General features: G+C 64.2%; 8 protein-coding genes across 8 annotated transcripts in view; 4 read left to right on the top strand and 4 right to left on the bottom strand.

The window, feature by feature from the left end:
- Positions 1–827: 827 nt before the first annotated feature.
- F751_4342 (hypothetical protein) lies at positions 828–1,097 on the bottom strand (the record flags this gene model as incomplete). The annotated part of the gene is made up of 1 exon (XM_011403614.1): positions 828–1,097. The coding sequence occupies one exon, from the start codon at positions 1,095–1,097 to the stop codon at positions 828–830; it is 270 nt and encodes an 89-aa protein (XP_011401916.1).
- A 325-nt stretch (positions 1,098–1,422) lies between these two features.
- F751_4341 (ATP-dependent RNA helicase SUPV3L1, mitochondrial) lies at positions 1,423–4,804 on the top strand (the record flags this gene model as incomplete). The annotated part of the gene is made up of 7 exons (XM_011403613.1): positions 1,423–2,059; positions 2,349–2,526; positions 2,675–3,069; positions 3,316–3,458; positions 3,650–3,777; positions 3,868–3,967; positions 4,241–4,804. The coding sequence occupies 7 exons, from the start codon at positions 1,423–1,425 to the stop codon at positions 4,802–4,804; spliced, it is 2,145 nt and encodes a 714-aa protein (XP_011401915.1).
- A 530-nt stretch (positions 4,805–5,334) lies between these two features.
- Positions 5,335–7,409, bottom strand: F751_4340 (hypothetical protein; the record flags this gene model as incomplete). The annotated part of the gene is made up of 4 exons (XM_011403612.1): positions 5,335–5,856; positions 6,051–6,896; positions 7,008–7,073; positions 7,227–7,409. 4 exons carry the CDS (start codon positions 7,407–7,409, stop codon positions 5,335–5,337), a joined length of 1,617 nt encoding a protein of 538 aa, XP_011401914.1.
- A 2,634-nt stretch (positions 7,410–10,043) lies between these two features.
- F751_4339 (NADP-dependent malic enzyme, chloroplastic) lies at positions 10,044–12,322 on the bottom strand (the record flags this gene model as incomplete). Its single annotated transcript, XM_011403611.1, has 3 exons — positions 10,044–10,234; positions 10,456–11,899; positions 12,137–12,322. 3 exons carry the CDS (start codon positions 12,320–12,322, stop codon positions 10,044–10,046), a joined length of 1,821 nt encoding a protein of 606 aa, XP_011401913.1.
- A 1,430-nt stretch (positions 12,323–13,752) lies between these two features.
- On the top strand, positions 13,753–15,469 carry F751_4338 (Glutamine synthetase cytosolic isozyme; the record flags this gene model as incomplete). The annotated part of the gene is made up of 3 exons (XM_011403610.1): positions 13,753–13,798; positions 13,956–14,023; positions 14,423–15,469. The coding sequence occupies 3 exons, from the start codon at positions 13,753–13,755 to the stop codon at positions 15,467–15,469; spliced, it is 1,161 nt and encodes a 386-aa protein (XP_011401912.1).
- A 398-nt stretch (positions 15,470–15,867) lies between these two features.
- F751_4337 (WD-40 repeat-containing protein MSI4) lies at positions 15,868–20,183 on the bottom strand (the record flags this gene model as incomplete). Its single annotated transcript, XM_011403609.1, has 6 exons — positions 15,868–16,120; positions 16,365–16,814; positions 17,014–17,128; positions 18,294–18,486; positions 18,759–19,815; positions 20,071–20,183. 6 exons carry the CDS (start codon positions 20,181–20,183, stop codon positions 15,868–15,870), a joined length of 2,181 nt encoding a protein of 726 aa, XP_011401911.1.
- Positions 20,131–20,298, top strand: F751_4336 (hypothetical protein; the record flags this gene model as incomplete). The annotated part of the gene is made up of 1 exon (XM_011403608.1): positions 20,131–20,298. One exon carries the CDS (start codon positions 20,131–20,133, stop codon positions 20,296–20,298), a length of 168 nt encoding a protein of 55 aa, XP_011401910.1.
- Positions 20,299–20,855: 557 nt separating this feature from the next.
- The window catches only part of F751_4335 (hypothetical protein), a gene marked incomplete at both ends in the record, with an annotated part of 2,178 nt that continues 1,712 nt past the window's right edge, over positions 20,856–21,321 (top strand). The window contains one exon of the mRNA XM_011403607.1: positions 20,856–20,909. Coding sequence (XP_011401909.1) covers positions 20,856–20,909 — 54 coding nt within the window. The remainder of the gene's footprint in view (positions 20,910–21,321) is intronic.

The following is a 21,321-nucleotide window of genomic DNA, read 5'->3' as shown; positions in this document are numbered from 1 at the left end:
CAAAGCAGCATGATATCTGGTATGAGGCTGACCCACAAGTACTCCTACCTGGCTTTCTCAAATTGCTTGATCTTGGCATCCGTAAGATTGCTACAAATGATGTGGGTGTGATTGGTTGGAGTCGGATAGTTGATGAAGACACCTCCATGCTTCGCCATCAGGACCTTGAGCTCCTGCATAGAAACGAAACTGGCACATGTTTATAAATAGACACAGGCTATTTAATGCACATCAGACTCACCAAGAAGTATGCCCAACCTCCTAGAACTTCCACATGGTCGTGAAAGGCCCCAGACAGACCTGATGGGAGGGGGAGGTGTAGCCATTCACATGTACTGCCACGCCTTGAAAGATGCGAGAGGAGACTCCCAAATCTGCGGCTTGTGCCTCGAATTGCTCTCCCAGCTTGGACATTTTGTGGTGCATGTATGTGCGGAAGCTGCCGCCATGGTGCAGAGACTCTTCATCTGGGTCCAGCAACAGCTTGTCGTCTGGTCGGGCTTGCACAGCACCGCCAGATCTAACTCCAGAGCTCGCCATGCTAGACGAGTTGGTGTTTCATTCAAAACGTGTCTTGAATTCAGGTCAGAAGCCTGTGAGGGAGTTCCCTGGTGCCCTGCCAGTGCACCACCGAGGGCAAAGGCTCTCGGATACACGGACGGGCGACCCCTACCATCCCGACAGAGTAGGTGCCGCTTCACACATATGAAACTCTCTTCGCGATACATAGATTCAAAATATCCTTAGCCGACCGTTGCTGCTCCAGTGATGCAAGCGAAGGGAGCGGTGCGAGCCCAAAGATCACTTTGTGGCGTGCTGTGCATGCTTCACCGCGCTCTGGCCCTCGGCTCCGCGCAGGCGCGAAGAAAACGACGAGAAAAGAGTGCAGCTCGTTTCCACTGCCATACTATTGACTGCGCAACAAATCGCGCAGGACCGGTAAGAGTCCCGCACATTGCCTGCGATTTGGATAGGAAGGCTCGTCCCCACGTCCCGAGCAGTTCAGTACATGCATTGACCATGCGCGCCTTTGTCACTCGCCGGGCCCTTTGGTCCCTGCGAGTGGCCTGCAGAGCGCAACCTGGAAGTGGTGGCATTGCATGCGTGGAGGACACCCGCGCAGCTGTGTTCGCGGGCTTCCCTGCTTACTGGGCCTCAGAGGCACAGCATGCTGGGCTGCGGGCGTTGTGTTCCAAAGTACCCACGACAGACCTCGCCAGGAAGTTCATTTCATCTGTGGCAGAGGTAGGCATGGACCTGATGGATGCAGCTGACAGTAGTGCGCAGATCTGGTAGCTGGGGAACGGTGTTGCGAGATTTGCGGTTGGCATAGAGGCGTACAGGCCTCCCACTTGGCCACTCCTCGGAAGATCGAGCCCGCAAGCGCATGCCGCGGGACAATTCCATTTGTCCCAACCCATCATGCAACAGGTCGACCTCCCCGCGAATGCGAGCAGCGAGGCGCCGCCCCCACCGACGGACACCAGACTGGACATTGACTTTGAGGAGCTCCTGACTCGGCCGGCCAGGCCGCCCCGCCCCGGCAGACCCCCCTCCCGCGCCAGCGAGCGTGCCGCGGCCGCCTTCCGCATCCTGCGCCGCAGCGGCGTCGTCCGCGACCAGGCCCTGGCCCTGTACGTGAACAGTGCCCTCTTCCCCACGGCCGCGGCCGCGTTCGAGGACGCAGTGCTGTCCCGCGCTCGCCCACGGGAGCTGGCGGCCATCGGGGCGCTGGCCACCGGCGGCGCGGTGGCGGACGCGCTCTTCCCCGCCTTTGCGCGCTTCGTGCTGCGGGAGTACCGGGATCAGGTGACCCAGTACCGGTCGCTGGTGCAGACCGCTGACCTGCGCGCGGCGCATGCCTGGTTCCCCCTGGCGCGCGCGCTGCAGCGGCGCATCGTCTACCACGCCGGCCCCACCAACTCTGGCAAGACCTACTCCGCCCTGGAGGCCATGAAGGCGGCGGGGTCGGGGGTGTACTGCGGCCCCTTGCGCCTGCTGGCCATGGAGGTGTACGACACCTGCAACGCCGCTGGCACCTTTTGCGACCTGATCACTGGTGAGGAAGTGGGGGGGGGGGATTTAGCTGTCTTTGGGTGGGCTGGGGTTTGTGGAGGGGTGCCGAGGCCGAACACATGCTCCTCTGGATACATGTGGAGAGGAGGCTACGGGTCGGGTTTCCAGCAAGTGGGTAAAGCTTTCCAGAGCCAAGGTCGATGCCGAGGCTGCACGGCAGAGCACCGAGTGTTTGGGCTCCTGCCGCCCAGCCAATGCCTAACGAGCGAGGTCCGCAAGCGTTGCCTTGCACGTTGTGGCTGCCCATCCTCCCTCGCCCGCTCCCTGTACAGGCCAGGAGAGGCGGGAGGTGCCGGGGTCAAGCCACGTGTCGTGCACCGTGGAGATGGTGGACCTGAGTCGGCGTGTGGACGTGGCGGTGCTGGACGAGATCCAGATGATCGGGGACGAACACCGTGGCTGGGCCTGGAGCCGGGCGCTGATGGGCGTCCCCGCCAACGAGATCCACCTGTGAGCCAGGCGGTGGCGGCGGCGGCTGGGGCCATGTTTGCGGGAGGAGGCAGGGCACATGTGTACATTTGTCCCCCCAGGACATGCCTCCCCAAGGTCCCGGCTCGGCTGCTCCTCATGAAACCCGCCTATACTTCACTCTGTCCAGGTGCGGGGACGGCTCAGCGGTGGAGCTCGTCCGCTCGCTGGCCGCCGCGATGGGCGACGAGCTGGAGGTGCGCAGCTACGATCGCTTCACGGCTCTGGCAGTGGAGCCAGGGGGCCTGGGGCCCGGGGTCTACGCCGCCACGCAGCGCGGTGACTGCATCGTGGCCTTCTCGCGCCGTGACATCTTCGAGATCAAGGCGGCGGTGGAGCGCGAGACCTCCCACCGCTGCTGCGTGATTTATGGCGCACTGCCCCCCGAGACCCGGCGCCAGCAGGCCCAGCTGTTCAACGCCGGGGACAACAAGTACCACGTCATGGTGGCCTCCGACGCAGTGGGCATGGGTCTGAACCTGAACATCGGCCGCGTCGTCTTTCACAGCCTGCACAAGCAGTTTGGTGCGCGGGGCAGGCCTGGGTGGAGGCTTTGGGAGTGTTTATTGTGTGTGTGGGGTGGGGGAATTTGTGTGAGGAGCGAGGGAGCCCAGAGCGTCTAGGAAGGGATCTGGTGCAATGTGGGCTGGCCTGTACGGGTATGTTGTCACTTCTGGTGGTGCCAAGGGCCTGTCAACATGGCAATGCCAGTTGAAAGGGGCAGGCAGGCCCTCCACCGAATCGGCACTCGACCTCGCTCACTTGCCGCAGGGGGCAACGAGAGGGCGCCGGTGTCCGTGTCGATGATCAAGCAGATCGCGGGCCGGGCGGGGCGGCGCAACTCTGAGTTCGCGCAGGGCAAGGTGACGTGCAAGAACCCGGAGGAGCTTGGCATACTCACGGCGGCGCTGGAGGTAAGGGTTGTTCATGGGAATAATCCGGTGGAGTCTGGAGTCGACCTTTAGCAGCTCGGAAGCTGCCACACTGTCGGTCTCCTGCAGGGCACAGTGAAGGGCATGGGGAGGCTGAGGTTACCTACTACGTCATGCTGCCTCACATGCCATACCCAAACACTCTCTACACCCCCCTTGCACCCCCCCAAAAGACACCTCTGGATGTTATGGTCACCAGGAAGGCAGGCCTCTTCCCTGAGTTCGAGCACCTGGAGGTCTTTGCCGGGCAGCGGCCGGATGATACCTTTAGGCAAGGAGGCCCTCAACTGCTTTCAAGATGGTGTGGTGCGCACCAGACACCACTGGGGGACCGTCTTCAACTTACTGCCAAATTGGCTGCTCACCTCTCGCCCTCTCACCCACCTCCCAGTGAGACGCTCAACCAATTTACGCGGCATGCCGTCCTGGACTCTACCTTTTTCCTGTGCAAGCAAGACGGCGTGTTTACGGCGGCTCAGCTCCTCGGCGAGGTATCAGCTGTGGCGGGAGTGTTTTGTTGTGGCATGTATGCTGATACAAGGGGAGCCCCTCCTGCTTCCAAGTGTGCCGACTGGCCGCTGGCAAGGTTGCATGCCAGGATTGAGATGAGCATGTAGGGCTGGGGACAGTGGTCACCGCGCACACCACTCGGGTGCCTACCTGCCGTCAGTATCTCCTCTCTGCACCCTGCTCAACTCTCTCATCCTACCGACCATGCCCAGCAGATTCCAACCCTTCCCCCCGATCCCCCCCACCATTCTTAGACCCAGCTGTCCCTGCGTGACATGTACAGCTTCTGCATGGCCCCCGCCAGCTCCAGCAACATGCATGTCCTTGCGGCCCTTCTCCACTTCGCCCGAGTCTACGCCACCGGGGCCCCCGTGACACTGGACCTCCAGCTGCCCCGCAAGCTGCCGTGCAACACGCTGGAGCTGCGCCAGCTGGAAACCGCGCACGCCATCGTCAACCTCTGGCTCTGGCTGTCTTACCGCTTTGACGAGGAGGCCTTCCCCGGGCGGGAGGGGGTGCAGCAGCTGTCTGCCGACATCTGCGACCTGCTGCACCGCGGGCTGAGGAAGGTGACGAGCCTGACCAAGGCCTCCGGCAGCGCCCGTGCCTCGCGGGCCGTCGACCGCACAGCACAGAGGCCCAGCCCCGCCCACGAGCGGCTGCTGCGGCCCTTCGAGGCCCAAGCCCAGGCGCTGCAGCGGGCGCAGCTGGAGGAGCGGAGGCTGCAGCGCAGCCAGCAGGCGGGGGAGGGCAGGCTGTTGAGGGCCAGGCAATCCGCGCCGTGTGAGGGGCGGCGACGAGCCGAGAGCCTGGCGTGAGATGAGGCCGTCGGGCCCCTGGGAGTTCCTGCATGCTATGAGATTCCACGCGATTGTGGTATTTGGTGTGGTGAAGGGTTTCATGCAACACTGTGAGTTGCAGATGGCACCCCCCCCGGGGGGGTCATCCCATCCTGCAGTTGCCAAGCATGCTCGGCAGTGCGCCGTGCATGCAAGGTCAACAGCCTGGATGCAAGCCGTCACGGCATGGCCCACTGGAACCATCCCCATCTGTATACCTGTATTTATGCTTCGAGCACTTTGTCATACTGCATCCTGCGCTCCCTCTGCTAGACATAGATGCAAGTCTCTCTCTGTTCGGTTGGGTTACAAGCAAGGCAGGCTGGACACTCTTCTGATGCAAAGGCATCCGTCCGCACAGTGTGCATCCGTCTAAAAGGCCGTAGGGTGCCAGGACAAGATAATATCATGCTCCTGTGGGGCTCCAGTTTGTAAATCTCACACACATGCAAACATGCTCCTTCAAGGAGCCTGACCCAAGCGAAGGGGAACGGTCACATCAAACCTGGTCAGGCGACCACGCCCCCCGAGCCTTCCCCCACGGTGACGGGTGGCGCCCAGCTCTTGTCCTTGAGTCCCCTGAGGAACCCACGCATGCCGTCCACGATGCCCACTGCCAGCTGGCGGGAGGCACGCATGGTGATGGAGCGGTACTCCGGTGGGAGGATGTGGAGGTAAGTCTCGAAGGGGAAGCGCACTACCCCCTTCACCCCCTCGTCATACAGCAGGCTGTTCTGGGTGCTGCCCAGGCGCAGGGTGCGGCCGGGGGCGACCTCCGCCGCGCCACCGTGCACGCCCCAGTGCGTCTGGGCGGACCACAGGCCCAGGCCCAGGTTGGCGTTGACCACGACCACGCCGTACCTCACGGCCGCCAGCGCGGCGTCGAGCTGCGCTGCGTACCGCTTCTGGGTGGCACCGTGCGCGACCAGGGTCATGCCAAAGCTGCCCTGCACGTCCTCGTTCACGGCACGCACCGCCCTGTCCAGAAAGCTGATGAGTAGCTCCTCCTCACTGCCGGCGTCGGTGGCGATCTGCGAAGAATTCGGGTGAGGATGTCGTGAGCGCAGATGGTGGGGAGGAGACTGGGCCCAGGCGGCCGAAGGATGATCGGTGCAGAGGTGTGGACATGTCTGGAAAGCAAGGCACAACCAAGGATGCAGTCAGCATGCGCATGCCCTGCCCCGCCCCCCAAACCCCCTCTTTCCCTCGTCCCACTCGCCTTGACGATGGTGAGGACAGGGCCCCGGGGGTCGGTCTGGAAGGCGGGCTCCGAGGCGGGGTCGTCGGGGTAGGCCTCCAGCACGTTGACCACCCAGGGAGGGCACGGCCCCACACCCGGGATCAAGTCGTTGCGCGGCCCCGCCCCCGACACGAACGCGTCAGGGTAGTGGCGGCGGAAGTCGGCGTGGCGCTGCGCCACGCCCGGGTCCACCGCCGCGGGCAGCTTGTACCCCGCCAGCTCCCCCCTGACCAGGTCGACAAAGGCGTCGGCCTGCTCCCAGGCGGTGGGGAGCAGGACCAGGCGCGCGGCGTATGGCGAGGCCCCGCCCGCGTACGCGGCGGCCTCGGCCAGCACCTGGCTGTGGTGCGCCAGCTGGGCCTGGGTCCACGGGCCTGGCGCCACGATCCAGGGCGCGGGGCCGTGCACTTCCCCCGAGACGAGCGGGGGCAGGGCGTCGGCGCCGCCCGCCGCCTCGGCCAGGGCGCCAAAGTCGTCGGGCGTGAAGCCCACCAGGTGCAGGCGGTCGATGGCGGGGCTGGAGGTCAGCGCCGTGGCCTCCGCGTCGTCGGCAGCCAGCAGGGTGGCGAAGAAGGCGCCGCGCGCCAGTGGATCCATGATGTACTCCATGACCAGCTGGAGTGGGGCCTGCCAGGCGGGGAGCACCAGGCCCACCACCGCGCCGGAGACGAAGGCCAGGTGCAGCGCGGCGGCCAGCGACTCCACCGGCGCGTACCCGACGCTGCGCACGACGGCGACGGCGGGGGAGGCGGCGCGCAGCTGGGCGCCCTGCGAAGCGCTGGCCAGGGTCACCTCCGTGGACGTGCTCCAGCCCAGCAGGGAGAACCAAGTCTGGACAGTGCCCCAGGGGTGGGCCTTGACCACGAGGCCATCACCACCGGGCGCCGCGGCGGCGGGGGGGGAGGGCAGGGGGGCGCAGGCCTTGAGCGCGGCCAGGGACACCAGCAGGTTGTCCAGGTAATTGGCCAGGGGGACCAGCATCAGCGGCAGCTCCTGGGCCGCCACGGCCTGCGGAAGGGCACAGCGTTTGGCATGTGGAACAGGGGCAAGTGAGAGGGTATGAAGACGACTCGGTCTGGGCCCACTGCATGCGTGGGGATGTTTGCGCCCCTACTCCCACCCCCCACCCCCCAACAACACCATGCTGAACACCGCACTGACCTCCTTGGAGCAGCCGCGGGTGTGTGCGGCGACCCTGGACCAGCGGGAGGCTGCCTCCAGGACCCGACTGCGAATCTCGAGGGCTGCCTGGTACTTGTCCTCCAGAGGGGTGGCCGCCCAGTCGGCCTTGCGCGTGGCGAGCACCGCCAGGAGCTGGGCGGGGTCCTCCTCCACCTCCGACATGATCTGGGATATTTGGGCGTTTGAAGGATCATGAATGAGTACATGGAGTCTCAAAGCAGAGGAAGATCCATGTCGCATGCACCATACTCCTCCCACGGCGCGGCAGATACGCGGCTCACCCCTGCGTCCTCTCCACACAACACGGGCTGCTACGCAAGTAGATCGCCTCAATGCACCTCTTTAAAAGACGAACTGCAGTTGGGTTTTATATGTCAATGGTCAAGCGGCATGCACATTGTCAAAGGTCCTCCATGGGTTGTCGAATTCTTGGCGCTGGCTCCGCGCCCTGCGCAGTGAATCGGTCCCGAGATGGTCAGGGCGACCAACACCGTCTGCCGAGATACAGGCGATTCACTGCTTCAGACTCATGCAATGCACCTTTTGGGCCGAGCAGGATTCACTCAAGTCGCTGATCCAGACTGCAAATAGACCACACTTCCGGTTCGCTGCTGCCAGCACCCAGCCAAGCCTATAATGTTTCAACATGCGGCCGAGTGATCTGCGATGGGGTGTATCGAGAGCAAAGCTGTCCAGGAACAGGCAGAGGAGGTCGAGATGATCAAACAGCCCGCTGCGAGCGCTGTCCCGGAGGAGATCTTGGGGTTCAACGTTGCTCGGCTAGCCTCGAAAACCCACTGTGAGCAACTCAACTTGTGGAGCACCCTTTGTCATGGAATACCAAATACTGAATAGGTCTGAGGCCATGGGCTTTCTCGTACTGATTGACTGCAAAGAATGAGGTTCTTGGTGTCATATTTGCCCTAGTTCTCACCGCCGCCCCCTGCGCATTGGCTGTGCCATGCCGAACAGTCACCGCTCAAGAAGTGGCATCGCTGCATCGCTTGTTTCTCATTCTCAGCAACGAGCTTCATGAGGTGCGTTATGAACTGCCAAGAGATATCTAGAGGGGTTCGAAATATCATATTGTTTGTCTGCAGAGAGATTGATGGACATGCAGACCATCAGGGAAATTAGTATTATGGCCAGCTGGTCTTGTTAACATCCTTGTTACCCTCCATATACCTGCAGGACAACTTGATTCACAAGGATGAGTTCTTGTGGGCCTTGTTCAAAGCCAGGCGGGACAGCCTATTTGCTGACAGGGTGAGATGTACAGTCACCTGCCTAACATTTGCAGGGGTGGGTGGTGTATCTCCCTCTCGGATACTGTCTTTTGCAATGTCAACATCATAAACATGTTCCTGCACGTTTTTGAGGACTGATAGGCTGTTCATTGTGCCTTTGCAATATGCGTCACCATGTCTCAGGATCATTATGGTCTCGCGGTAAACTGAAGCACGGGATTATCTTGCAGATCCCGGCAAACTTCCCATCCGTGCTCTGATGCTCCCTACTCCAGGTTTTTGAACTCTTCGACATCAAACAGAATCAGGTCTTGGACTTTGAGGAGTTTGTCTGCTCCCTGAGCGTTTTCCACCCTGACACTCCCCTCGAAGAGAAGGCCTCATGTAAGCCTGGGTAGCAGCGCTGTTCAGGAAGGTGTAGGGGCGTATTTGTGAATGTGCGATCATGTGGCTCCGCAGCCTAATAACAATCGACTATCAATACCAATGCACAACAATAATCCCAGCCTGCAAAGCTGTCTTTAAGCCCCACTCCCATGCTCATTCTACACCACTCTGTGCAGTTGCGTTCCGAATATATGACATTGGTCATACGGGTGCCATTGAGCGCTCTGAGCTCAAGAGGTTCTTGATAGCTGTGATGGCCGACAACCCAGAGGTTGACTTTGATGAGTCAGTCCTGGAGGCCATCGTCGATGCGGTAAGGGAGTTTGCTGCTGCCAGTGAGTGTTAGGCCCTTGTCTGTGGGGCGTTTGCTGAGGGCATATCGTGCCCTACAACTCTGGACTCCGTGTCTGTCCAGCCCTGCGGCATGGCAGACCATTACCTTACATCTTGAGGCACAAGTGCTCCCACACTACCATTCCTGGCAATACAGACTTTTGCTGAGCTGGACATTGCACGTGATGGCAGAATAAATCCAGAGGAATGGGGAGCCCTTGTCAGCCGGACACCCGACATCATATCGTACATGACGCTGCCGGTGCTTCGTGAGCTGACGACCCGCTACCCAGTTGTTCAGTCGTCACCTCCGAAGAGCAGGGCCTGACATGGAGGGCAGCGTCTGGCGAGGGTTTGCAGCGGCCGCGGTGCTTCATGGCTGGCAACCTTGCACTGAGCTGGAAATGTGACCGACGTCGTGGTGGTCTTGGGGCGATAACTTACTGCCCCTGAAGAAATCCCCTGCCAGGCCGCCTGCACGTAAGAGGCTCTGCTCTTCCAATGAGGATGGCGTCCATCCAAGTTGGCTAAACTCATCGCCAGATTCCAAGAGAAGGTGTGGAGTTGGCCTGCATGGTAAACCCCTCTTGCACCCATGTTGCCGGGCAGAAAGCGTGGTTCGATAAAATCGCTCAATTCTCTTGGGCTGTCCAGCTGCAGCCTCGATGTAAAGGCAGCCTGACGCAATTTTCAAACCAAAATCCAGAGGGCAGCAGCACCAGGGCCAGCTTCAGGAGAGGCAATCGCAGCAGGCTCGGGGCATGCGCGAGGTTCATCATTGCTGTGCCTCCGGCCGTCGCCGTGCCAGCCCCGGCAGCCCACCCATGCCTCAGTCGTACTGGCGGTAGGTGGGGTCGTGCATCACGGCATACGCCTTGGCCAGCAGGTCCGAGGGCTGGGGCAGCTCGCTGGCGACCCCGGCATGGTACGCCACCGCCGCCACGGCCGCCGCCACACTGGCGGCAGTGTCCTGCAGCGCCGTCAGCGGCGGGTACAGCGCGCCCAGCGCCCTGTCCTCATCTGCATTGTTTATGGCAAGGGGAGGGGGACATCTGAGCTTTGGGGCGGCTGGCCGGGACTGCGGTTGCCATGACCAAATTAATCTCACATGCAACCTTGGCATCACTCTGCATTGGGCCAAGTGCTGTCCCTGTCGGCCGAGCAAAGGCAAGTTCTCCATCGGCCGATTTCCCCCCACTCGCCCACCGTCCCCCCCTCCCTCCCTTCCATGGATCGCTCACCTGTGACCGCCTCGGCCACGGCTCTCGCCGCGGCGATGAGCATGTCCTCCCTCAGCCGCGTGCTGCGCGACATGATCACGCCCTGGCACAAGCCTGGGTAGATGTACACGGGGTTGGCGGCGCGCGCCTCCCTGCCCCCCACCCCCTCCACCTCCAGGCTGCGGTTGGTCAGCGCGTCGGCGAAGAGCGCGCGGCCGCCGGTCCAGGCGTGCGCGTCGGCGGCGGAGACCTCGCCGAAGCCTGCGATGCCGTCGGCGTCGGCGCGCGACAGGGGCATGACCACGGGCCGGTCGCAGTGCGTGGCCATCTCGCGCAGCACGTCCTGGGTGAAGGCCCAGGCCGGCGTGCCGGCCGACAGGCCGATGAGTACCGTGGGGCGCACCGCGCGCACCGCGTCCAGCAGGCTGGGCGCCGCGGCGCCCTCCTCTTGCACGTAGGGCAGGCGGTGGTCCTCCACGGCGTCGGCGTCGGGCCTGTCACGCACCAGCAGGCCGCCCGCGTCCACGAGCCAGATGCGCTTGCGCGCCTCCCACACCGTGCCGGAGCGGTGCTCGCGCTGGACCGCCTCCTCCAGCAGCTCGGCCACGGCCACGAGGTCGGGGCCGTCGCCGACAAGCATGAAGCGGTGGGCGGAGAGCGCGCCCCCGGCGGCGGGCAGCGCGGCGTAGAGGCCCGCCAGGACGGCGGCAGGGACCCCATGCACGGCGTCGGCGTAGACGGGGAGGCTGGCACGGTGCGCCACCACCAGCTCCTGCGCGGTGGCGTGGTCCACGTCGGCGGCGTCGACGAGGACCGAGGCGCCGAAGCGGCGCCGCACGCCGGCGAGCAGCTCGTCGCGGAGCGCGCGCGCCGCCTCGCCGCGCGCGCGCGGAGCGCGCAGGCCCACGTACAGCGGGTCGGCCAGCAGGCGTGCGTTGTCGGTGCCCAGGTCGAGGACGAGGGGGAGGCAGCGCGAGGGGTGCACTCCTCCCACAGCCGTCATCAGCGCCAGGCGGGAGAGCGGGGAGCCGATGGACTGCACGCCCCAGTCGCCGCCGGCGCCCAGCGCGGAGCCGTCGGTGAGGGACACCAGCTTCACGCGGCGCATGGGCCAGTTCTGGAGCAGGCGCGTGACGGACCCCGCGTCCTCCAGCGAGACGAACAGGCCGCGCGGCAGGGAGCGGAACATGAGGCTGAAGCGCTCGCAGTAGCGCGCGGTGGTGGGGTGCTGCAGCACGGGGAGCAACTCCGCCAGGTGGCCTCGCAGGACGTGGTGGAACAGGCGCTCATTGCGCTCGGCCAGCGCCAGCAGGTAGGCCAGGCGGTCCACGTCGCTGCGCTGGGCGCGGATGTTCACCACCACGCGCTCGGCCTGGATGTCCTGGCCCAGGACGGCGGCGGGGAGCAGGCCGCGCAGGAAGAACTTGTCGCGCTCCTCCCGTGTGAAGGCCAGGCCCTTGTTGTACTGTGGTTTGTGTGTTTGGGGGGGAAGGGGAACTGGGGTGGTGGGAAGGGAGCCTGGTCGAGGTGGGCGAGATCTACACGAGGGGAATGGGCCTAAGCACATGTGGCAATGTTATGGAAAGGGAGGAGCATTGGTGAAGAAGCTGCAGGAGGAGCCCGGGGCTGGGACACCGAATGCTGGGCATGACCAAGCAGGGCACCCCAGCCTGGGTGTCCAGGCCCAGTGGCCACGGCCCACCTTGTTGTTGCGCATGAGGTCCACGCCAGTCAGGACGGTGGAGGCCCATGGGGGGACGTGCTGATCGCTGCCGTCCCCCCGCTGCTCATCGTCGTGTGCCCGCCCGAAGCCGGTGTACATGGGGGCACGGTGCAGGTAGCACCAGGCCCCAGGCGACCAGCGCGCGGCACCCGTGCGCCGCAGCATGGCGCTGGCCATGTATCAGGACGTGGGGTTGGCCTGGGCGCGGGCCTCTCTCGGGAGACCAGGCCACGGGCCCAGCGGCGACGGAGACCCCGCGACGCTGAAAGTACAGATTCGGTCCGGGGAGGAAGTGCTGGGCCGAGGCAAGAGCAATCTGGCGATCAGATGCGCATAGATCTGCGGCAACGCTATTATTTTGCAGCTCCGCTGCGTCCTGTCGTGGGTTTGCAGGTCTCGGCGATGTTGAGGATGTCGGGGTGCAATCGGGTGCCTTTCACTGCCAGGTGGACGGAGAGGGGGAGGGGGCGTCACCCTTTGAATGCACCGACGATCCCACATTTGAGATCCAAGACATCCAGTCAGTCAGTGAGTATCGATCAGGATACACTTTGTTTCAGGTGGAACGCACGTCGAGCGGCACGAGATACATGCCCATTGGTATGGTGTGCCCCGGCAGCAGAGGATCAGGTATACAGAGTCCAGCAGTACTCCTGGGAGGTGCTGAGACCCATCTAGTCCTCAAAGGATTATTTGTTACTGCCCCTAGCTCCTAGTAGAGCAGGAGCTTGGGTACCCTGCGTGCATCAAGACGTCACATGCACCTACGTCCTGGCAGCATTTGCTGGTGACAAACCTGATCATGCGGGAAGAAAGGCCTGAATCGCCGTTCAACCTGTACCACCAGTCGAAGATTCTATTTGACGAGGCATTGCACCTTAAGATTTGAAGTGGGTCCCATGAAGTACTCTTCAAGGCAAGCATCACAAGACACCGACATGCCATTCGCCGTTGGTCGGCTCGACGGGGGTGCTCGATACCTCAATGTTTTCCCTCTTCACTCTAAAGTGTCACCTTTGAGCGTGCATCGGAACAGAGGCTGGATCCATCACGCAACAAGCGGCCGTGCGAATTGGTGCTGCACCCACAGGTCCTTCCTACCATGCGTTGGGGATCTCAAGCAGACCAATCTCCCTATCAGATGCTATCAAGTGGTGTTCCGGCTTCTCGTACAAACACAGCGTGGAATACGTTGCAGCCCTAGTGCGTCCCGGGTTCCGCAAGTGCGGCCCACCGACTCCTACGCCGGACACTTGCTTAGGTGCTTGGCCAACCCCTCCCCAAGAAGACATCACCCAATGAATAATCGGACATGGATTCCCATGCAGGGGCCCCAGAGTTTCGGCCCGCAAATTCTCTGTCTGGTTGCCATTTTCCCCTGCATCCTCGTCGGATGTGTGTCATCATCCAGGACGGGGTCGACGCCCTCCACATCCCCATCAGCCCATGCTCGGCTGAAAGAAGCCCACAACACCCCGAATTCACCAGAGTCCCACCTGTGCATACTTCCTGGAACTGTTTCATCACGTTGAAAGTGCTGTTGCGTGCTCATCCGGCAGACCCCCATCCAGCCCTAGCCCTCGTTGCCCCGCGAGATGTCTCCCACCAACGGCGAGAAGCATACCCTGGCCCCCGTGTTCGGTGCGTGAATAGCTTAATCGTGCCATGACTCTAACGGTTCGAGACTGGGATATAGGGTTAGTGCCTGGGGTAGGGGACTCGTACTAGACCTTGCCTGGGCGGGGCAGCACTGTGGACTGCTCCCGACGGACCCCTCCCCGACCCGCCGCGTACGCAGGCACGAATGGCCAGATCACCCAGCTCCTGGACCCTGAGCTCTGGAACCGGTTCAAGGACCTCGACCAGGTGCGTTGGGGGGCCCGGCCTCGCCCGGGATCCCTAGCGGGCACCGTGCCCGGTTCATCCGTTCGGAGGGGGGAAACGGATAGGGTTCTGGTGGCTCCCTTCCACCCTCTGCCCGGCTTTGCTGCCTACGCCCTGCTTGTACAGCGTTAAGTACTATAGTATTTAGCTCCCTCAAGTCATGCTGTTCGCTATCCAACTGCGCAATGTATGGCCTGGGCCCCTGACGCACCCGTGTGGCCCGCGATGTCCCACCACTGCTGCATCTCCTTGCTGTACCTCATTTGTGCTCTGTCCGCATCCCTTTTTGAGAGTGCGCACACACCCTGTCCCCTTGCGAGTACCTTCCCTCCAGCCCTCCATCCACTCCCCCCCCCCGGCTTTTCCTTACGGTGTCTGCAGTCTGGCAAGATCTGCGCCGAGTACGTGTGGATCGGCGGCACCGGGGAGGACCTGCGCTCCAAGACCCGCGTGCTCGACTCCGTGCCCAAGTCCGCGGCGGACCTCCCCGACTGGAACTACGACGGTTCCTCCACAGGCCAAGCCCCCGGCGACGACTCGGAGGTGTACCTGAAGCCTCGTGCCATCTACCGCGACCCCTTCCGCGGCGGCGACAACATCATTGTGCTGACCGACGCCTACGAGCCGCCACGCGTGCAGCCCGACGGCTCGGTCAAGCCCCCGGTGCCCATCCCCACCAACACGCGCGCGGCGTGCGCGGAGGTGATGGAGAAGGCCGCCTCGCACGAGCCCTGGTTCGGCATCGAGCAGGAGTACACGGTGCTGGACGCGCGCACCAAGTGGCCCCTGGGGTGGCCCACCAACGGCTTCCCGGGGCCGCAGGGCCCCTACTACTGCGCGGCGGGGTCGGGGTGTGCCATCGGGCGCGACCTGATCGAGGCCCACCTCAAGGCCTGCCTGTATGCGGGGCTGAACGTGTCGGGCGTGAACTCGGAGGTCATGCCCAGCCAGTGGGAGTACCAGGTGGGCCCCGTCACCGGCATCGACGGCGGCGATCAGCTGTGGATGTCGCGCTACATCCTGGTGCGCTGCGCAGAGCTGTACAACGTGGAGGTCACCTTCGACCCCAAGCCCATCCCGGGCGACTGGAACGGGACGGGCGGGCACGTCAACTACTCCACCAACGAGACGCGCGCCAAGAACACGGGGTGGGACGCCATCCAGAAGCAGGTGGAGAAGCTGGGCAAGCGCCACGCGGTGCACATCGCCGCCTACGGCGAGGGCAACGAGCGCCGCCTGACGGGCAAGCATGAGACGTCCTCCATGCACGACTTCTCCTGGGGCGTGGCCAACCGCGGCTGCTCTATCCGCGTCGGGCGCATGGTGCCCGTGGAGAAGTCGGGGTATTACGAGGACAGGCGCCCCGCCTCCAACCTCGACCCCTACCAGGTCACACGCCTGCTGGTGGAGACCACCCTGCTCATGTGAGCAGCCTGGTGGCGATGATGAAGGAGAGGGGGCCGCTGAGGTGGACAGCCACCGAGGTGGATGGCCGCCACAGTGGACAAACACCCGGCGCCACCCCTCTCCTCGGCTGGCACACCCGCGCCTGAGTGTTTACCTGCGCACAGTCCCCTGCACCCCCCCCCCCCACCCCCCCCTTAGCCCATGTATGAGGGCGCCGCACCCCCTTCCGGTGTTTTCTTTTTCCCTGGTGCATGCAGCCGATGTCGCCCCACGCGCTCAGTCATGTAATCGACGCAGACACAGGGGCAGCAGTGGATGCAGTGCTCAGGAAACGGGGGTTAGGGTTCATGGACAGGAGGGTCGGCGCCCATGCTCAAGGCCGCCGCGCCTGTGCTCCGTGCGTGTGTCGACCGCGGTCGTCAGGCCAGCAGCGCCGCGCCGCGGCGGAGCACGCCGCTCACGGCGATGCCCGCGGCCGTGCCCACAGCGTAGCCCAGCGTGCCCGCCAGCACGCCCGGCTCCACCAGATCGTGCCAGCCCCGCGCCGCGGCCATAGCCGCGGCGGTTCCCGGGCCCCCAACCGCCGCGTTGGCGGCGACCAGCGTCTCGCGCCGCGGCAGGCGCAGGGCAGTCGCCGCGAGCAGGGTGATGCCCAGCTGCAGGCCCAGCTGGCTGGCCGCAAAGGCCAGCAGCGGGCCCGCGGAGGTCAGCGCCCGCAGGTCCCCCCACCCCCCCGCCGATGGTGGCGAAGGCCAGCGCCAGCAGCGCGCCGCCCAGCGCCCCCGCGCCCGCAAAGGCGCGCGGCCCGCAGAGGCGCCGCGCCGCCGCCGCCAGCGCGGGTGTCAGCACGGCCGTCGCCGCCAGGGAGGCATGGGGGGTGGAGAGCAGGGCAGAGGCGCCCACGCCCAGGCTGCACGCCGTGGCGGCCAGGGCCAGGGAGCTGGCGGCGGACAGCGGGGTGGAGGCCGGGCCAGGATGACGGACATCCACGTCGGCAGGTCCTGTCCCATCGCCGAGGACCGAGCTACCATGCAAGCCAGGCCCGCCCGCAGCGCCAACTTCCAGACTCCTGCCACGGCGCGGCACGGGGACGGCCATGAGCGCCGCAATGTAGCCGGCCATGGCGACGTTGTCTGCCGCCATGGCTGCGCCCAGGGCGGGCCCGGTCGGGATCTGCAGCGCGGCCGCGGTGGCGGCAAAGTTGATGGAGCCCCCGATGTACGAGGCGCAGAGGGCAGAGGCCAGGCTGGCGCCGTGGGGACCCATGCACCGTTGCCAGAGGGCAAAGGCGAGCAGCGTGGCAAGCATGGTGGCGGCAGAGGCCACCAGGAAGGCCAGCAGCGTGTCGCGCGCGGCTCGGAACAGCCTGCGCCATGGGAGGTGGGGGCCTGTCGGGCTCAAGCAAGGGTGATGGTGCTTGGGACGTGGGGTGGGGAGTTCTGCTGAGGGATGACAGCCCAGATGTCATCAGCCTGTATCCTTTACACGCTTGCAGCGCATCACTCGTCGCGTGTGTATGTCAGAAGTAGACTCTGAGATCCCGGTCTTCGCCCCTTGCTGCATACCTGGTCATGTCGGCCTCCATCAGCACCAGGGCTGTTGCCATGGGCATCGCCAGGCCCCACACGGCATCATACACGGGGCTGGCATCGGGGAGTAGGCCCAGGGTGCGAGCCACCGCTGCCAGGGCGATGGACAGAAGCGGGGCCGACAGGGCCGGCGCCACCTGCTCCAGAGACAGTCCAGCCGCCCCACATCCAGTCAGCACGGTAAGGGTGTGCAGGGACGCAGAGGAATGCGGGATGGTGCTTTGGGAGCGGGACGGCGCGTGCCGGTGGGCAGGCCTCCAGCACTCCAGACGGCCATGGGCTGGTGCCCAAGGGATGCGATGCTCATGAACGAGGATTTGCTGGCAGCACCCAGGGCTGAGGCCCCGACAAACTAGAGCTACTGGAATGGATATCATGTGGAGAGAATCATTTGTGATCGTGAAGTGGGCCGTGCTTCCGAGCGGACAGCATCGGCGCTATCGGTTTGCCGACGCACGGTTTACCCACCACCACAACTCGGGGTCAGCACGGTGAAAGCTACACACAAAACGCTTTTTGATATATTCATCAAAGTAAAAGACTATCTTGAGGCGCAGTTGCAGCCAGAGATCGCAGCGGTGTAGTACGGATACAGGAGGGTAGCCAACCCTAATCGCTCGCCATGGCGGCTGGTGGTGATGAGACACAAGATCAACATCGACGTCCTGCCTGAGCTGCACGACACTCAAATGACTTTACACTGACCACTCACCGATTCACATACAATACGAGCTTCTGGAGCGATAATATTCTGTCATGACAGGATTCTTTGCAGTACTGGTCACGGGCTGCAGCCTTGCAAGGTGACGCTTATCCAAGGGCATGTGATGCAGTAGTCAGCTATGCGGTCCGATGGCGTCTCTGCGCATCACGATTTCCCTCGCAGCTCAAGCCGGTGTGGACTCCTGTTTCAGGGCCAGATCTGGCACTGCTGTGCCGGGCCGTGACCCCGGCGACCCCCTCGGCATCGGCTTCAGATCAGCTTCGGATCCGCTGATGATATAGTCCCTTTGAATGAGGGGATGGGGGGGGTCTGTGTGATGCAGTATGCATCAATGTCCAGCCCTAATTTACTCGGGAGCATGCGCTTGGCACCTGCTGCTCACATAGCCGTCAGTACAAATAGCTGCTTCTGACCACCCCACCTCCACTCTTCGAATCCTGACGAGCACGGTGCCCTTGTCCACATTTTCGCCCATTGATCGATCTTCTGTGCTCCCATCGGCACCTCAAGGATACTCGGCGCAACCCCCCACCCTTCCCTCCATCCACTCCCAGCACCGCTGACCTGTGGTACTCCAGCTCGGCGAGCACCTCCTCCTCCGGGCGCGTGATGAGGTCGGACACCCTCCACAGCTGCAGGGTCCCCCCCCCAGACTGCTCGCCCACATCGTCGCTGACAGACAGCAGGGTCCACGGATCTGCCGGGTTCCATTGGAAGTCCACCACCTGCCGGAGTGGAACGTAGGGAATGGGTCGGCAGGCGTGTGTCAGAAGAGGCCCAGTGGCAGGGCCTCATCGCTGCTGGCACGCTGCCCGGAAGCTGCACTCCTGCCTTGCACAGGTCACGGGTTGGGAGGTTCTGCGAGGGTCAGAGCCTGGGAAAGCCGGGAAACCACACCTCGCTTGCCCATACCACGACAGATGATGTCCCACCCTGCGCGGGCCCAGGTGGCGGACATCTCCTCCCCCCCCAAAGTAAACACCCCCTAGCCACCCACCGGGGAGCGATGCCCCGCATGCTGGAACACGAGCTGGGGGGGCACGGCGGAGCGCGGCCGCTTGGCGTCCTGGTGCTCCCCCGCCCCCGCCTGCCCGCTGGCCTCCACGTCCCACAGGCACAGCAGGCCGTCCTCGCCGCCCGAGGCCAGAGCCCCCGCCGCGGCGGGGCTCCACTCCAGGCAGGCCGCCGCGGCGGCGTGGTGCGCCAGGTGCAGCAGCGGCGCGCCCGCGCTCAGCCGCCGCACGTCCCACACGCGCACGCTGCCGTCGGCGGCGCCCGTGGCCACCAGCTCGGGGCGGCCGCCGCTCCAGTCCAGGGCGTGGATGTCGTGCGCGCTGTGCGCGGCGGCGACCACGTACGCGGCGCCGCCGGCGCGGCAGTCCCAGCCGCGCAGGCTGCGGTCGTCGCCCACGGAGGCCAGCAGCGCGTCGGAGCCGGGGAGCCAGGCCACGTCCTCCACGGTGTCGGTGGAGCCCAGCAGGCGGAGCGTCGGGGCCAGCGCGGGCGGGGCACTTGAGGCTGCGCCGGGGTCCGCGCCGGGGCCCCCCGCGCCGCGCAGGCAGGCCGCGCCGCCCAGGTCCCAGACCAGCACCTGGGCGTCCTTTCCTCCCGACGCCAGGCGAGGCGCGGCGGAGCTGGCGGCCAACGCAAAGGGCGCGTCCGCCGCGTGGCCTGACAGCGTGAGGTCGGGGAGGGAGGGCGGGGGGGGGCCGGCTCCCGCCGGCTCCGCGCTGCTGCGCCGGGGCTGGGAGGCCACGTCCCACAGGAACACGAGGGGGGAGTCGGTGTGGGTGGCCACCAGGTGGGGGTGGGACGGCAGCTCACGCAGCCTGTTCACCTCCCCGGGGTGGTAGATCACGGCCGAGGGGTGGGAGATGTGAGGGCTCTTGGCGTGCTCGGTCCAGCCGGTGATGTGCTCGGCAGCGGCCACACGGGGGCGCGCCACCTCCGCCGTCACGACCAGCAGCTTGTTGGGCACGGAGCCGTCCGTCTGCTCGGACAGGTACAGCTGCTGGCGGCGGGACAGGGGGCTCTCGTCCAGAACAGGGCCCCACCTGAGGGGGTGGGGGGGGTTTGAATGGGGGTGGGGGGGGTTTGAATGGGGATGGGGGGAGGGTGCTCTGGCAAACATCTGAGTCATGCGAGGCAGTCATGTGGGAGCACAGGGGCACTGCAGCTCTAGATGACCCCCCCCCGCGTCGGTGCATGGAGTGCGCAGGGGCCGCACAGGGCAGAATTTGTGCGGGGGCCAAGAGTCCTGGTGATCGAGGCCCAACCCCACCCGGGTCGCCTGCACACACGAGGCGTACCGGCACGACAGGGATGGCCATGTCAGGTTGTGGTTGGCGAACCAATCATAGAGGTAGGGAATGAGCTTTTTCCAGGCCAGATACTGCTCCTTGTTGACGCCATGGTGCTCCATCGCGGTGTGGCGATGCCGGGGTTCCCTGGCACTGGCTTACCGACACATCAAAAATCCTGGAGGAGCACGATGCCCGGCTTACAACCCCAGCGTTGCGCTCATTCAAGTAGAATGACAGCTGCTGCTCGATATTTGCCGGGTGACAGGGTAGCGGCATGGAATGCCGGGGTCCCCTTTTCATGCACACCGTGCAAAAGGGCTCCGGTGGCTGGGGCGCCATGATTCGACCCTGGCAGCGATTCAGGGGGACACGGCAATGGGATAAGTATCCACGGAGCTCTGGCCGAAAGGAGAACCAGACCGTGCATTACGCGCACCGTAGGTACCTCTCAACTAGTGACAGAGGCGTTCCAAAGCTTGACCGAGTGCTTGCCGCGCGAGACAGACCAAACCCCATCTGAGGGGGTTGCGCAGGGCTTTTCGCTGTATGGCCGCCCCATGCTTCTCCGGGCGATGTTTGCCGCAGCCCACACTGGCCGCGGCACCGGGCAGGGGTTTCCCCGCCTTCAAGCTCCCTAGGAGCGCCCGCAGCAGCTCCCGCAGCGCAGCAGGCGAGTGTTCGGAGGGGCCGCTGGGCTCAGCTCTTTCGGTGGTGCACCGGCCGCACGTGATCGAGGCATGATCGCTCGACGCTCGCGTGCGCTGCTCCTGCTCGCCTGCTTTCGGTGTCGAATGACCAGCGTTACCGAAGTGAAGCGGGTCCAGCGTCCCTGCCTGCGCCCCGTCGTCGGTTGCCCACTTGCTCAGCTCGCCACCGACCCCCTCCTGTTGCAGCTCGCACAGTGTCGCGTCGGGCTTTCCTCGGCAATGGCGGCTTCTTAGAGCCCGAGGATTTATTTTGGAAGGATACCTTGGAGTCCCAGCTGCAGGTGGGGGTGGTCTTCACAACATTGGCAATCTGTGGTCGGGATGTGGGTTGGTTGGAGGATGGACATCTTGGCATCCACTCTGTGGCGAGGGGGTCCTCGAGCTGGCTTCGAGCGTCAGCAGTTCTCACAGGGATTTTTGGACGCCACGTTGGCGACAGATGCTGTCTGCAGACCTTCCCTGAGTGTGGGGATACCCAGGTCTGATGTTTGCGACCCTTAAACACCCCCCCCCCCCCCCCGACGGAGGGCGCCCGTCGGCCCGCCGCAGC

The sequence above is a fragment of the Auxenochlorella protothecoides genome (genome assembly GCF_000733215.1).
Source record: "Auxenochlorella protothecoides strain 0710 unplaced genomic scaffold scaffold50, whole genome shotgun sequence".
In the NCBI taxonomy this organism is placed as follows: domain Eukaryota; kingdom Viridiplantae; phylum Chlorophyta; class Trebouxiophyceae; order Chlorellales; family Chlorellaceae; genus Auxenochlorella; species Auxenochlorella protothecoides.
The sequence above is the reverse complement of the archived record's forward strand: the minus strand, read 5'-3'. Positions and strand labels throughout refer to the sequence as shown.